We start from the raw sequence: 17038 nt of genomic DNA, 5'->3' as shown, positions 1-17038 counted from the left end.
ACATTCGGTAAGCCTTGAAAGTGCATACCCAGGAAAGCATTCGCATTCAAATCCGCCATAGTTGTTAGTACATATGTGAGCACATCCATCAACGTTTTTCCAACATTCATCCACTATTAGACAATTCAACTTATAAATCATTTACAATATCAATAATATATTATTATAAAATATGAGTGTTCTAAACAACAATGAGTCTATCATAGAAACATTGTATAACCTGTGGCAATCTTTGTAAAACAGCGTCGTCAGAGAAATACATTCGGTTTATTATGTTTTCAATGTCACTTACCATCGTCACATGCATCGCCTGCATAAAATTCTTCACACTCACAGTTATCTGGAGCTGTGCACTCCCCTTGTACACATGGCGGGGTACAAGTAACTATAGAATATTTCAAAAGCCGTATTATTAAATTTTACTTCAATTTTTTAATTAAATGTGTAATTTGGATTGCGCCTACATAATATAAATTTGATATTATTATTATTAATTAATTAAAATGTAATTGGTGTCCTATTCTATTGGTTTGCTTGCCTAAGCTAGGCCTACTAGGTTTAGGAAAGCGTGAGAGACAACCATTTTTGTTTGTTTGTTCTAAAGAATAGAATAAAAAAAATTATATTCATGTGGCAGGATTAGGCTTTCGTACAATACATTTAGTGTTTAATTCATTTACTATACCACATTAACTGTTGGCAGCCAAGTTAAAATAAATAGTATATATTATGGTACTTTAAATTAGATTCAAGATTTCCATTCAACTTTACTTAGGAGTGATTTGGGTTACTACCTTCACAGTCCTTTCCATTTGTCAATAAGACATATCCTGTGTAACATTTGCAATAGTAACCTCCATCGGTGTTAATACAAAGATGTTGGCACCCGCCCTTGTTCACCGCACATTCATCGATATCTAAAATATATAGAATATCACAAAATGTAATGTTATAACAATTGTGTCAGCCTACACTAGGAAAAGCCATCTCTTACGCTTGGTTCCCAATAGCAACGCAAAGACGGATTAGGTTAGGTGCAACGCAAGAGAGTTGACCAATGACAAATGACAGTTCGAATATAAATATATATATATATATATATATACAATTATGTAGTAACAAATCGACACAAATGGAATTGGTTTCGATTGAATAATAATCAACTTACCACGACATTGTGAGCCTTCAAATCCGTTTTCGCATTCACACGTGTCAGGATCAATGCATGTTCCACCAACGCCGCAATCATTAGGTGGACACAGTGCTACCCATCCATAAACAAACAAATACCGTTAATTTGTATATTTAAAAAAAAATAAAAGATACACTTTACAATAGGTTTTGAGTAGAACAACCTTGGTGATGAAAATTAGGCACCTTTCATCCTAAGGACGCGGTCAGTCTCCGACGAATTAAAAGACGAAATTGACATCTAGCGTGATTTCGGCAAAGTTTTTTTGTTTTCCGATAACAATAAATTAAGAAGTTTACAGTGTCTCGACTACGTCGATTTTTATTAATCAAAGATCTCCATATATACCTCGATAATGTTTGTTGGTCTTTGGGTTGGATTTTTCGTACATGATTTCCGTTGGTTGAATAATACAATATAATACAATTAAAATGTATTCATCATAAAATATAATAATATATTGTTAAAAAGGACATTAAAAAAAAGCTCAAGAGAGCTTTTAAAGAAAACTTTATAATGATAATAAATTATAACGAATTAGAAAACACCTCACAACTTAGCCAGCTACTCAAATGATCAGTCACTTGAACATTTTGTGGTAGTTTTCAACTTTATTTAATAATTTTCGAGCTCTATTTTATTTAAATACATATAACAATTTATACATAAACTTACGGTGTGTACATCCTCCAAACTCATCCTCACCCCAACCGCTACAGCAAAAGTAGTTAATTGAGTACACGCTGTAATACTGGACACGGTATGCCCGGCTGTATCGCCGACTAAAGAAAACATTGCATTTAGTACCAGCAGTAATGATAAAACAACAATTTCAATGTAGACTAAGGTATTTTGAAATAGAAGAGTTCTAGAATAACATATGCATTTTTCTTTTACAAAATATGCTGACAATAAACACAATTTAGCAAATAATTTACAAATTTAAAAAACTTTTTTTAGCTGATCTCCATTTTTATATTTGTCAAATTATATTCGCTTTGTCGAGGATCAGCCGTAGTCGTAAATAAATAAATAAATGCTTATAGCAATATCATAAATGAATGAAAGTAAGTTACTGACATGCGAGGTGAATTTGATGCGCATGCCAAATAGCATTATAAATTTCCATCGATACCAAAAGTGTGCGAAGTGATAGGCTAATTACAATTTTTTTTTTAGAATTGTTTGAATTTAGTTGAATTTTACGTCATAATTTGCTGTTTGTAATATATTAAAACAAAGAGACATTGATGGAATTAGTCACTACTCTGCTTCACACAACAACAACTTGGTTGGAACCAGAGAATTAGCCTCACTTTCTTCGTCAATAGTATACACCTCAAATTGTTCAATTAAAAAGTCTTTAAATAAGATAAATAGCTTGAATTATAATTTACCTATATGTTGCACAGCGGTTCCAACCAAATGCTCCGCACTTCGTGTAACCTTTGGTTTGATGAGAGATGGGGTAGGAAACTTGACGTGAATGTAAAACGGATACTTGCCTACTGCAAACATTTTCACTAAAACGTTTATAAAGTGTATTATTAATAGTATAATGCTAATTACTCAAATTATCTAAATGTATTAGTGGAAGAACAGTGGTAGCAAATTGACAATCATAAGACAAATACACTGCTTCTATTATAAGAAGTTCTGTTTGTATTAAACGTGTGAACGCTGAGCTTATTTCGGTCTTTCACACCGGTAATATTTTCAATTCAAAGAACATTTATTAACGTCCAAAAGACAAATAGTAACAAAAACAACAACGGCAATTAGAGATGATAAAAGATTGCCTTTACAAATCAATAGAACATTTATAAAAGAATAAATATAAATTAAAGTTAATAAATTAATTTTAAAAATAATGAAATAAAAAAATGAATATAATACCAGTAGAGACCAAGAGTCTTAAGGTTGATAATTAAGTGACCAATTAAAATTAATTTGGTAAACAAAATTAAGAACCATTAGAATTTACCGAAATAAGAATTGAACAAAATAAGGCTGGGAAATGTATCAAATTAACTATGCTAGAGGACACTTTTAGTGAATTGTTCAATTCATCATCAGAAAAAGAATCTGAGTTTGTTTTAATATTATCATAATATCTTTATATCATTTAGCATCGTAAATTTGGAAAATATATATTTTCGTTAGCCAAAAATAATTGTTCTTAAAAACAAGGCAATAATGACGATTGTATTGCCATAAGTTCTAGAAACCTGTGAATGCCAATGGCTTGTTAAAAAAAGAGCTTTTAGTCATAAATTAATACAAAAATAACTTACCCTCCGTGTATTGGAACAGAAACAACATTGTTCACAAAAAAAAGAAAAACAAACACCACGAACACCATTATACTAATAGGGCTATATAAAATATTTAATATACAAATTTGCTTTTCACAAAAATATTCGTCGTCAAAACGACAATAATGTATAACCTAATGTGTGACGTTTATTTTTTTCTACAACTTATATAGAAGCCTTACAAGTGTTAATATCACTAAAGATTAGATAATTTAATTTTAAAATGATTATTACATATAATATTTTAACATTACTTCCTATTAAACAACATCTTTTCGTTTATTTGTTTACCTAAAACTTAATAAACAAATAATAATAATAATAACTAATACTTCCTTACTTTGTCCACTTCAAATTTTCCGCCTGTCCCGCCTCAATGCAAACTCTGCTTTTTTTAAGTAAGTTGACTGAATCTCCACAGTAACTGGCAAAGGAATCACTATCAATGTACTGTTGTATTTGTATTTTTCTTTTGAACAACATTTTTGTAAACATTTGTCAAAGTGTGTATGAATGTGAAGTTTCTTTGTACGATAACTATTTTCAATTAAAGTAAATTGGAGAATATATAAAAAAAAGGTGAGGCACTCTGAGCTTTTTTCCACCCAATCGAGAATCAAACTCGGAACATCCTACCTCATATGCGCAGATGTCCTAACCATTAGACCACTTATGATATTGTTCAAAATAGATAAGATAGCCACTATTTAACACTTTCAGTGTGGTATGCGGAAGTTGGGAACAACATTTCTTTTTTTAATCTTTCTCAGTTTACTTTAATATCATGTAATTATGTCTAATTTGTTTGTTTTATTATTCAATGTGAACTTGTTGCACATCTCATTGAGACTGTGCCTCTGATTTAAAAGATTAATGTGTTGAAATAAAAAATTAATATAGTTATATAACACGTTGTTATCTGAGCACAGATAACAAAGACTTTCATAAAAAAAAGCAGGAAATAAATTAAAGTTTACTGTTTATATCAATATATTAATAGGTTTATATTATTTATTGTTGTCAGATAATAAAATAGATGTTAGTCTCTATAAAAATGTACTGTTTTTACTGTTGATATGTTTTTTTTTTATAATAGTTCAACAATGAATTAAATTGCACTTAGAAAAACAGACTTTCAGAAAAACAAATCTCAGAAAATTTTCGGTTCGGTTTTGGAAGAGTTGATACGAAGTATGAACACAACCAAACCGAAAATATCTGGTTTTCTGAAAGATTTGTTTTTCTGAAAGTCTGTTTTTCTGAGTGCAATTTGATTAATTGTTGAACAATTATCAAAAACATATCAATCTATACAGCTTGCTTGCAGAAAAAGCGCGAACCGCCCACAATTTTACAAAACAAGCAATGGGTTCTCATCGGCACACCTGATAATACTGCTAATTAGGCTGTTACACTATGCTTGGTTCTTCTTTCTTCAAATCACTTATTTTTGGAGATCTATATGCCACAAGCTTTCGGTTGCGATACAGCGTAATGGCAACAAACCACCGGTTACGCGCTACCTTTCGACGTCTTTCACCTTTCTCTGGGGTTACAGTCTCACTATTAGTAGGCCTATTACTTGAAAAGTACCTAAGCTTGACATCTGTAAAACAGGAAAAAGCTTTGTTAATAAGAATACTAACCTTTGCAACAATTCTACCTAGACGTACAATAAACACCATATAATACGGACCTGTTATACCTAATTGATTTGTAATAGATTTAGTTACAGATCGTTGCTTGTATTTCGTCGTCATCAAATAGCGATGATATGACTCTATTGAGTCCAGAAGAAACTGAACGTCCAGAAAAAAAAAAGAGCTTTCAAAACAGAAAAACAGCTGCAGAATATTAATTTTTTGTGTGCAAAGGAATATTAAAATTGGTAAGGAACTTTAAAATTGGGGTGGATCTGTATTTTTTAAAGCAAGATTTACTATAGAAACCCAAAGAAACATTATATACGTTACCTGGAGTCTGTGAGATTGAATTGGTTGACCTTTTCTGAGACGCACTTGTATGAAGGAATTGACAAAAGCATACAAGAACTGGATGTGTGTGAACAATTTCCAAACGCAAGAATCCAAGATAAGAACGATAACCTAAAAAATAGAACTTAAAATTCAGTGTACTAAACCAGGGTGTTTAGTGAGTTGTAAGAATTTCTTTGACATTTCTGTCCTTAAAAGTATCGTGTTGTCGAAAATCTAGGATCAAATCATCAATGACATCTACTATTATCATTATTTGTTTTTAAATTAAAAGAAAGTATAATCGATTGTACTGTTTCAGCTGAAACTTGATTAGAATGCCATTGACGAGATTGACTTTTAGTATATTCATGTAGTGTCAGATAAAATAAATGATTCTATGACACAGCTATATATTACCTGTATCCCAAAGTTCCCAGCCTCGCATTAATAAACACCGATCCAGCCGTCCAAGGTAGTATAAACCAAAAAGCACTGCCTTCACAATGCGCATTAGGCAGGAGGCTAACCCGATTACGACATTGTAAAATATAAGCACGTATGTAGCGTTGTGAAAGTATCTTCTGCAAACGAAAAATTAATACAGACATTATGAAAGGCCTTTGATAATGCAATTATATTCTTAGTTATTCTTCGTCCATCATTAGTCATGTTAGGTCTACTTGTTTTAGTTGTAAATAATGTGAGCATAAATAGTAAATACCTGACGTCAACGTGATATGTCCAATCCAATGTTAGGTCTACTTGTTTTAGTTGTAAATAATGTGAGCATAAATAGTAAATACCTGTTGTCTAATCCAAGTACACCATCACCATAATTTTGAAGGAAAAACAGGAAAGCTCCTAATGCTTGCAAGTAGTAGAAAGCATACGTTCCTACCAAACTCAGCCTAAAACAATAATCATAAATAATAAATAAGGGGTTTTTGTACGAGAATCTTATCTGTAACAGATGACGTCAACGTGATATGTATAAGTTTAATTTAGCCAATACACTACACTACGGACAGTATAACGCAAGCATGTATCGTGAATGCAGCTTACGCCGCTCGTATTAAAGACATACGATGTAAATTTGTATTGATTGGTGACAGCATTGCAATGAAACAATTCTTATTGTTTGACTTATATAATATAATATATATATAATTTATCATTTTCTTTTCTGCATAAATGTAATGATTTTCTTTATAATATCATATATTAGGAACGGTTCTCGACGACGTAAATAGGGGATTGTTTACAAAGTGGGCGGAGCTTGCACATTGCATGTTTGGAAATAGCATTAAGTTAACGTTAGCGTTTACTCCCTAATACGAATCTCTTTCAATCTTAATACATACATGTTTGGTCTGAATTACCGAGAAAAAAGCAAACTTACCCATATTCCTTGATAAACTGCGTAACGATGGTATACCTTCCATCTTGAAACGGATGAATGATGAAGAATATACAAAAGAGAGTAACCAACCATAAAGTACTTTGAAGAAGAAAACAACCTGCAAATATACAAGTATAATATATTTATATGATTTTTTTCAACCCTAAACATTAAGCACAATACGTTATCTTAGCTTTCAATGAAATAGAATGTACATTTTTTTTAAATGATTATACATATACAATAGTGAATCCACAAACGGAACGAATTTAGGTTGAACCAGGATTAGAAACCATGTCTCTGGAACTTATACACCTACACAATTTATTTTGATATTGGATGTCCATTATGTTAGTGAACTACAACCACTTCTAATTCTCCATCCCACTTCTAATATGCTCACCCAATTCTGTATTTAGATGTCTCCAGTAGTATAGAAATACTTGATACTACATCATCACATGTGTTTCATATGCATAGATTAGTATCATATACCATAACCTAACCCTTAACAGTGCCTTACAGGCAACACATGTGATACAAATAAGATGCTGTTTTACCAAATAGTCCTTACTAAACATTGCAGTATGTGGAGATACAGCACTGAGAATCAGGTAATATGTTGGATTTACCGGTTCACGTTTTAATTAAGTTTGGCCATGATGATGAAAGCACCAATTGTAGTATAAATATTATAAAAAAAATGTTAATATTTAAAGTAGGCCTACTGTACATACTAAAATATACATTATTTTCGATATAATTATGTTATACTTGTATTTACCCCATATCGTATATGCTATGTGGTAACCGGTATATCGGAAGCCAGATACCTTGGGAAAAAATGAAATTAATCGTGTTAAATAACTGGAAACTATACTACCATAATACTTTCTCTCAGTTGGTGCCAAACAATACAATACAATAATGGAAGCATGTATAATACAGAAACATATCCCACTGAAGATGTGTTCTACTGTAATATATATTATTATAAAATATTATAACAATAGTTGGTATCCAATATTTAAAAAAAATTCCCAGCGAAATTTGCGGTGATGTGGTACTTACTATGACCATCCAATTCGGAAACGGTTCATTGGGACAGAACGAAAAATCTCCTTTGTACATCATCAACGTATCCCGCCTGAAACCAAAATAAGTACAACCTTTATGTTAGCTTTTCATGTTTGGTGCTAGGTTTTTAATATTATTATTTTATATAATTACAGAAAGAAGAACATTGTATTAGTTTAATTTATTAGACAATGAAACAAAATTTGAAAATGATACACACCTGTATGATAGAACAGCACGAACAATAAAAAACACTGTAATACCAATGGCGACATATGAAGTGAAAAGAAATGAATCTGAAATGAAAATAAATGGAATTATCTTGACGTTACCAACATTTTCAATATCCACATTTAATACAAAACAAACCTTCTATTGATCCAGAAAATTCGGAATCAGGAAGGTTTATCTTCGACCCATTGCTTGATTATATTGTGTACGAAGTTTAAAAAAAAGCCAAAACAGTTAGATTTATTCTAAAGTAAATTACATCCATCGTATTTCGTTATATTAGAGATATGACCATTTTTGATGTACTACGACTATATCTGGAAAGAGCCCAATACCATATCTTAAGAATCTAATCAATTATTTCACCAAATTCTTTTTTTCTCTTTCATTCTCGTAATTCGAAGGTCGCTGCGACACCCACAACTCAACCTAAAGGGTAGTTTACCTTTTGAAATCTTAAAACCTTCTTCTAGAGAAATAAGTATAGTCAGATTTAGGAGTTCGGCAATTTCACTGTATGACGTACTGTTGTCTGATACCGCATCTGTAAATTCTTGAAGACTATCTGAAACAATTGACACGTAGCTAATCCATACCTAAAAATACCAAAACGGTCTTTACAATTTATGTAGAAATGATGCATTCTTTACCAAACACTATGTATAGTGAAACGACTGCAACAGTACCGTAGTAAAAAAAAATATGCCATGTTTACAGGCTCTTACTCCCTATTTGCTAACTCAAAATTACCTTACTCAGAAAAGAGCGAAATTTACTGTTCCCTGATTATATACTTTAGAAAAAAGACCTAAATTTGCCAACAATAATATTGAAATCAATAAAACTTTAGAAACTGCTAAAATGAAGGAATCTTTGAGTGCCAAAACAATTCGTCACAGAACAAGCTGTATGATATCCCAGGTATGTTATTTTGATCGGTGTCTGTGTTTCCAAGCTTCTTGTCGAGTCGCTCCAAACGTCTACATTCTTGCTTGTAGACGCCGATATCAATTTCATCAATGGAAAATGCTTGGTGTAATTCCAACATTATAAATACAATAAATTAAGTATTGTACCTGATAAATGGCTAAAGATGACAGTGCAATAGTGCTTACAAATCTCCTCGAATACTTGAAACCTATAACATAATTTAAGAAACATTTTAATACGAGTGGTATATTTGTAGGTAAAGTATTTTGTATTTTACTTTTATTTTGTAATTTAAAAAGTATGGCGTCAAATTTCTGTGTTGGTGCTGCTGGTGTAATAGTTAGTGGCTTGATTTGTACTCCGATTAAATGATGTCATCTAGCTATCTTATGGCGTTTAATGCTCAAAGCTCCTAAGCGCTTTCCATTATTACCAAGGTGGCATCGTAGTTACAAAAAAAAATATTCAATTCATAATAATAATATAAGTACGATTTTAAACAATTATGTACATTACAATAATCCTGGTTATAACCATAACCCTGTTTATATTAATGCTTTACCTGGAACAGATTTGTAAAATATTTGTGCAAATTGCTGAAGTTTAGAAATCGGAGCATCATCCCTGAAATGAAAAACATTGTTAGCACTTACGGAATTATATATTTCTTATAAAGTTTTTCATCTTTTAAAACCGCGTATTTTTATTTTTTATTTAAATTTAGTTTTGTAGGCCTACTCAATATGTGCACTTATGATATGTTTTAGTTATACGAAGTTTTGGTAAAGAAAACATTTTTTGAACAATAATAAGAAAAAATAATCAACAAGCCTCATAGTTACTTTTTTAATGAGAAATAATTCAAAATACTTTAATAAAACTAGAATAAATTTATCATAATTTTTCTTACTGGAATCTGTGGCAATTTTCCAATGTATTACATATTTACAAGGATAGGCCTAAATACAAAACAAAAACAAAAAAAACATCCACCCTATGTTTTGTTGAGATACGAGTTCTTGAAAAAATAGTGACGATATATCAGGGAGTAAAAACTTCCTGGAAATCACTATTAAACTATTCATTCATTCATGTGCTTATAGTAACAGAGGCACTGAGAGGTATCGAGTTTGACACACAGAGAGAGTGGATGCACGAGAGGAGCTGAATTATAAGTTGCAATGTTTTTTAAACCATTACATCTCACGGCCGGTTGAGTGATTTCCTAGAAAAGTCTCAATTTAATTTTCTTTTTAGAGCGAACTATATTAGTTTTAATGACTAGCAAACAAGTTCAATAATAACCTACTTACGCTGAATCCTTATTTGTCAACAACTGATTGACGTATACATAATAATGAGTTTCATTAAAATCAACTTCTGTGTTTTTGGGAAAAAACAACTGAAAAATAAGCATGTGGTACATTTAAGAAACAGTTACTAACAATTTGCTTTATATCTTGTTTGATAAAAATAGTTGAGAAGTTCAAAGTTAAACAAACTGAAGTTAATTTGTTGTATACTTTCGATATCAATTTCGATTCTTGATCCGTATTTTGTTATATAATTACAATAAATTTAATTTAAAAATTAGTCATTAGGCACTCTGATAAAATAAAGGTGTGGATTATATTCATCCATTTGAAATAAAATTCGGAGGGAACATTCGTTTAAATTTTCGAGTACATGTTTACTCGTCTAGCCTACTGGAAGAAAATATATGTGAACCTGTTTATCTTGGAATTGAGATTTCAAAATGCATGCAGGCCAATTTTCTTTTTTGGATGAAAGCGATTTTCGGAGAGTGTTTATATATTGGTGACGGTTGTGCTGTGGAATAAAACGTTATGTTAAAGTATTTTTAGTTCTGAGAAAACGTGTTTTTAGTTTCGAAAACAAAAATTATAAAGAGTTTTAAAGAGAGATGGAGAGATATTAATGTGAAAGTTATTTTAGTATGTGACTGTAAAATCAGGAAAGAAAAGTTCTATCATATCATCACTACTACAAACTATCTTGTTCTACAGGACTTTTATTTAAAAAGTATAGGCTATGTTATAGAAAATATTTATTTGACGATGTTCGGTAAAACAAACATATATAATAGTATTAAGAAAACAATACAATCATTTTACTAGTACAACACATAGACAATATTAGGAAAAATCAAAGTAAAAAAAAACAAAAAAGATTACAGTGCAAGATTTATCTATCGTCGTGGTTGCTAATAATCTCGAACGTTACCGTATACAATATTGAAATATGTAATTTAAGCGTTTTAAGCGTTTCAATAAAATATTAAGAGTATGGGTTGAGTAAAGAGGTGTTAATATTATTAATGTTGTAATTGGAGATGTCATATTACATGTATTAGCTAATAACTAAAATAATGCTTCACTTGCATCTGAAATTGTTTTCATAATGAAAAGTGCTTCAAAAGGTAGACAACGTAATTAGATTTGGTTTTCGAAAACAAAATAATATGATAAAAGTAAGTGAGTTTAATCAAAGTAACTTAATTTTTATCCTGCGATTAATGATAATAATTGTAAAGATTGTGTTATTGATGAATACCAATATCAAATTTACATTCTTATTTTTATAATGAATATATATTTGATATTGTTGATTGATTCTTACCTGTTGTGTTCTCCTTTTCAAGTATATTTCCATAGCAGTTTTACATAGACCCCATGTAAACCGAATTAATAGAATGACATAACACACCAACACTGGAGAATTTAAATACAACGTATTGGGCATACCATTGACCTGGAAAATAAAAAAACAAAATACTACTATTATTTTATCATTGTTTTAAGAGTAGAGTCATGTTAATTGCATAGCATTCTCCAGAATATCTTGTAGCAATAACAACTGAAACGTAGTATTTGAAGAGCTAAAAATAATAGTGTAGGATAGCAACAATGTAATCATGAGCGGGAATAACTGTATTCATTTTTGTATTAAAGATGTATTGTCCCCCAAAAACATAAAAAATGAAGATTAATTAAATCAGATTTGAATAGGTTATTTTGTAGTTTTAACAAACTTAATCATTTCCAAAGAAAAAAAACCGGGAAAAAATAATGTTTTCACTTATAAAATGACAAAATAAATGGTTAAATTCAGACAAAAATCCATTGGCTGGCAGCCAATTTAACGATTTTTTGCTTTAAATTACACGTTTTTCAGGTAAATACATTTTTTTTCGATCCAATTTTTGGTCAAAGTGGATAAACATTATGTAATATTAAAATGGCATATTCAACAACAAAATGTTTAAGAATTATTTTTTCAGGGGGACAATACATCTTTAATTCTGAATTAACGTTTTAACTACTGGATAAGTCAAACCTATAATACAATGTAAAGTCATCATTTACAATAAAAACATGACATTTTTGGAATTGTAATAAATTATTGAACGCTACATGTTATAGTCAAAAAGAAAAATAGAATTGCAACATGTTGACACAGTTAAATTCTCTTCACAATATACCGTAAACGATTAATTGTGTTTTTTACACAGTAAAATGTCAATGTATAATTCAACAATGATGGATGATTCTATATCCTCTAGGCTAGCTGAACTGGCTAGAGCATACATCGTGATTTTAGAAAACCTCCACGAACCTAACCTAAATTCATGTTTAAACAGCGCACCCAGTCAGTTTGCAGATGTTTCGAATTACTAATTTATAACACGCTTGTGGTAAATCTATTGTATTACTGTATTCTTCTTGTGTAATGGAGATCGTTATGTGTATACAAGTAATTCTGTAGCTGCCCTTTCATCCTATGATGCAATATGTTTTATCAATATCCAATCTAAAATGAATAAATACCGTTATTAGTATAAAATAAATTAAGTAAAAACTTACCTCTACTATATCGTGACACGCAATTAGATTATAAGTGTAATAGAAAGCCCTGGAAAAAGAAATGTATACATACAAATTTAATAATAAATTATAAATACAACAATGACATTTCATCATGAAGTAATGTAATATCAATGGGAATTCATTATTTTGTAACAATGTATTAAAAGGAAATAGGCCTCGCTTTCAAAACTAAGTTATGCCAGGGAAGAGTTAAATTATAATTGTAATTTAACTCTTCCCTGGTTATGCTAATTACACACTGCTGGACGATCTTGAACCGACAATAATAGGGACTGTTAAAGATGTATTGTCCCCCAAAAACATGAAAAATTAAGATTAATTAAATCAGACTTTTAATATGTTATTTTGTAGTTTTAATAAAGTTAATCAGTTCAGTAGAAAAAAAACGAAACAAATAATGTTTTCACTTATAAAATGACAAAATAAATGGTTAAATTCAACCAAAAACCCATTGGCTGGCAGCCAATTTGAACATTTTTGCTTTCAATTACATTTTTTTTCAGGTAAATATATTTTTTTTCGATTCAATTTTTGGTCAAAGTGGATAACTATTATGTTACATTAAAATGGCATATTCAACAAAAATGTTGTAAAGAATCATTTTTTCAGAGGGACAATACATTTTTAAGTATGTTAGTCACTGAGAACCAAAGTCGACAATTAGTAGTACAATTTAAATATTTATTTTACAGACAACCAAGCGTTTCCATCATACAACAATATACATTTACATACTGTATGCTCAACAAACTTTAGAATAAAGAAAGGAGCAGTTCATTCAGAAGCTCCAAAGAAAAACTCATCAGAATACGGACTGTACAAATAGTCCTAAACAAGGAATCATCTGCGTCATGCTATATTAAATATGCACTGTCACTCCTAATAATAAATGTTTCGACGAAACCCTAAAGACGTAGGCGCAACGCAAATGAATTGACCAATCACCAGCAACAGTTCGGATGATTCGTGGCGTCGTGATTGTTTCAATTACTTGCGGGTGATTCAAATTGCATGTAGGCCCATTACAGAAATGTTTCTTTTTAGAATATGATCAAGAGTAACCATACATAAACGAATTTAAGTTTGTATAAGACGTAATTTAAGTTTGTATAAGACGTAATTTAAGTTTGTATAAGACGTAATTTAAGTTTGTATAAGACGTAATTTAAGTTTGTATAAGACGTAATTTAAGTTTGTATAAGACGTAATTTAAGTTTGTATAAGACGTAATTTAAGTTTGTATAAGACGTAATTTAAGTTTGTATAAGACGTAATTTAAGTTTGTATAAGACGTAATTTAAGCTTGTATATTTACCAATATGTAGTGTACATGAGTCCAATAGCGTTCCCTATGAGTTTGTATTGCGTTGAAAGACATATAAATATTGGGTAGAAAGCTACACTGATGAGAAGAACGTTAAATGCTATCGTGATAATATTCACCGTTCCTAGAATATACAAATAATTTTTAAAACATAGTTATCAGTTTAGAAGGTTTGGGAACATTTAAAGTTAATCCTCTCACAAAATAAAATCAATTAGCTATAGGCCTATATTTATTTTATATTCTGTATGTACATAGTGTATTTCGGAGAAAAGAGTTGATGACAGTCTATATTATGATGTATAACGTATCAACACCTCCGTTTTTCATTTTACTAATTGTAAAAGTGTTTAAATGATTGATTATTATTAAAATGCTTTATTTCTATTTTAGTTAGATAGATGGATCCCGAATCAGTCCTCGTTTCCAATCCTCACTACAAAAATGGCTATATATGCAGGTTAATTAGGGGTTATGTATCCTCGCCTTAAAACCCTCCTTTCCGAATGATGTAATATAGACATTTTAGTTGGATCCATGCAAGTAACACACATAAATAACAGATATACATTAATGTGATGTTAATCTGTTGATTTACCTTTCCATATATCAGCTACATGTGTAGTATCTATTTCGAAATAACTGACACCCGAAAACAAATCTAGGACACATTTCAACGAACTACAAAAAGCACTTGCAAATGTGAATCTGTCACTGTAGGCGTCCACTAAATTTACAGGGCTGTAACAAGAATGAATAATACGATTAGCTACAGATAACAAAACATCGTCACGACCACAGTATTCATAAGAAAAATCGATAAAACACATACTTATCGATTTGGTTTTACTGTATAGGACCATTCCGGGCACTGAAGGTATTTTAACTTACAGGAATAAGAGCTGGTACCCCTAATTCACTTTTTTTACATCATTTTTAGTTTCAAATTCAAGTTCAAATGATTTGCTATGCCTACTCACTTCACTATGGAAGTTTGAATGGGACGCCACTTTGATCTACTTACTATATGACACCTGGAATACCAGAATTGCATTCCAAATAAAGTCTCTTCCGTCTTTGAAGAAGGGTAAATAATACTATAATACATATCTACAAATGAAAAAAATGTGTTTTTATCCATCGAATTTAAAGAAAAGCGAAACAGTACTTTGTCAAAATGCTATTAATTGTTTTAAACGCGAGTAACTGCAAGACTTAGGCCTTATATCATATATTAATATTTATACAGTATTTCCTTGGCTGGTGCAGATGTTATTGTATTGACCATTTCTATGTTCTTCTTAATTCAATAAAATGTGAAACCAGCCCAATTATGTAATTATTCATATTTGACGATACTTACGGAAGCAAGTTGACTCCATTTCAACCAATCAGTAAAGCTGTACGTTGCTTCTAAGCAAAGGTTTTCATCATCTGTCAAATTATTTGCCATTGATGCTGATAACTCAAAGAAAACACCACCGGTGTCTACATTAGATAAAACATAACATATCATTTTGCTATGCAGATGGCTGTCAGGGTGGCCGTATATTGAACTACAATTAAACTAAATGTGTTTATGATGTGGGTTTTTTTCTTATTCATCCACACTTTGAATAATTGTAATCGTTATTTCTAAATGTTAATGACATCATTATATCAAAAATGTCATATCATAACTAGCCGTTGTTGTATCCTCTCTAAAGTAGCCTAACTACGTTAAATCTAAATTATCTGTCAGGGTGGCCTTATATTGAACTACAATTAATTAAATGTTGTGGGTTGTTTTTCTAATTCATCAACAGTTTGAATAATTGTAATCGTTATTTGTAAATGTTAATGACATCTTTACCGGTATATATCAAAAATTTCATATAATAACTACATTTTTGTATCGTTCTAAAGTAGCCTACCTACGTTAAATCTAAATTAAGTATAATAAAAAGTTTAAAAAAGTAAAATAAATCAAATAACTGGGCAATATCACATTAAAGAGTTTCTCTGCTCTACATCTGCATATGCCAGACTGCGGAGGAATATATGATGGCATAATTTACTGATGAGAACTTGTGTACAAACATTGATATGCATATGCCTAGTAGTTGTAATAAGTATAGATAGATAGATATATCTTACTTGTGTTTTGTACCATCGTTGACGCCATATCTTCCCAATCACTTATGTAGGAATCGATGATGAAAACCGACAACGACCATCGCCAGAAGTATTTTGCTTGCTATTTGACTCAGTATGCTTTAGCGGTGTTGTTTGCCATTCCTAATATTACAATACTGCAGGGCGGTATTGCTTACAATTAATGTGTAATGAAGCATATCAATCCCCAGTACAATACTATAGCTGAGATAGTGATGCGTTAGCATTACAGCCTTCGTTATTAACAACGAAAATTTGCTACAGTAGGCCTAATATTTGCAATTGAACAACAACATGTAAGCGCATTCGTTTATGTAAACATGTCCATCACTTTTAAAGCATTGTCTGTCAGCCGTCTATTAAGGCCTACAGCTTGATATATTTCAACATAAGCCTACACGTGATGTGCTCAATTAATAGTAAAGTCATGTTCTTTATATCGGAAACGAGGAAGTCCGAACTTCCAGTATAGCAAATTGACTTATTCATTGTCAAGGTTGAATATCATGACCAGAAAAAAAGAGAAATAAAC

The 17038-nt window shown here is 30.8% G+C and overlaps 1 protein-coding gene across 2 annotated transcripts; it reads right to left on the bottom strand.

The window, feature by feature from the left end:
* Positions 1-3465: 3465 nt before the first annotated feature.
* LOC144844384 (stimulated by retinoic acid gene 6 protein-like) lies at positions 3466-16607 on the bottom strand. 2 transcript variants are annotated; one of them, XM_078701274.1, is made up of 20 exons: positions 16489-16607; positions 15716-15840; positions 15377-15462; positions 14951-15093; positions 14344-14476; positions 13005-13053; positions 11761-11892; positions 10849-10950; positions 10434-10522; positions 9683-9744; positions 9267-9328; positions 8636-8786; positions 8180-8255; positions 7954-8029; positions 7667-7715; positions 6883-7000; positions 6287-6391; positions 5901-6064; positions 5481-5612; positions 3466-5113 (listed from the first exon to the last, which is right to left on the bottom strand). In XM_078701274.1, the coding sequence occupies exons 1-20, from the start codon at positions 16514-16516 to the stop codon at positions 4917-4919; spliced, it is 2079 nt and encodes a 692-aa protein (XP_078557400.1). In that variant the 5' UTR covers positions 16517-16607; the 3' UTR covers positions 3466-4916. The 2 variants fall into 2 exon arrangements, with proteins under 2 accessions (XP_078557400.1, XP_078557401.1); XM_078701275.1 differs by lacking the exon at positions 10849-10950.
* Positions 16608-17038: the final 431 nt, after the last annotated feature.

Source organism: Antedon bifida, chromosome 6 (genome assembly GCF_963402885.1).
Source record: "Antedon bifida chromosome 6, ecAntBifi1.1, whole genome shotgun sequence".
NCBI classification, from domain to species: Eukaryota; Metazoa; Echinodermata; class Crinoidea; order Comatulida; family Antedonidae; genus Antedon; species Antedon bifida.
Note: the sequence above shows the minus strand (reverse complement) of the source record. Positions and strands in the feature narration are given on the sequence as shown.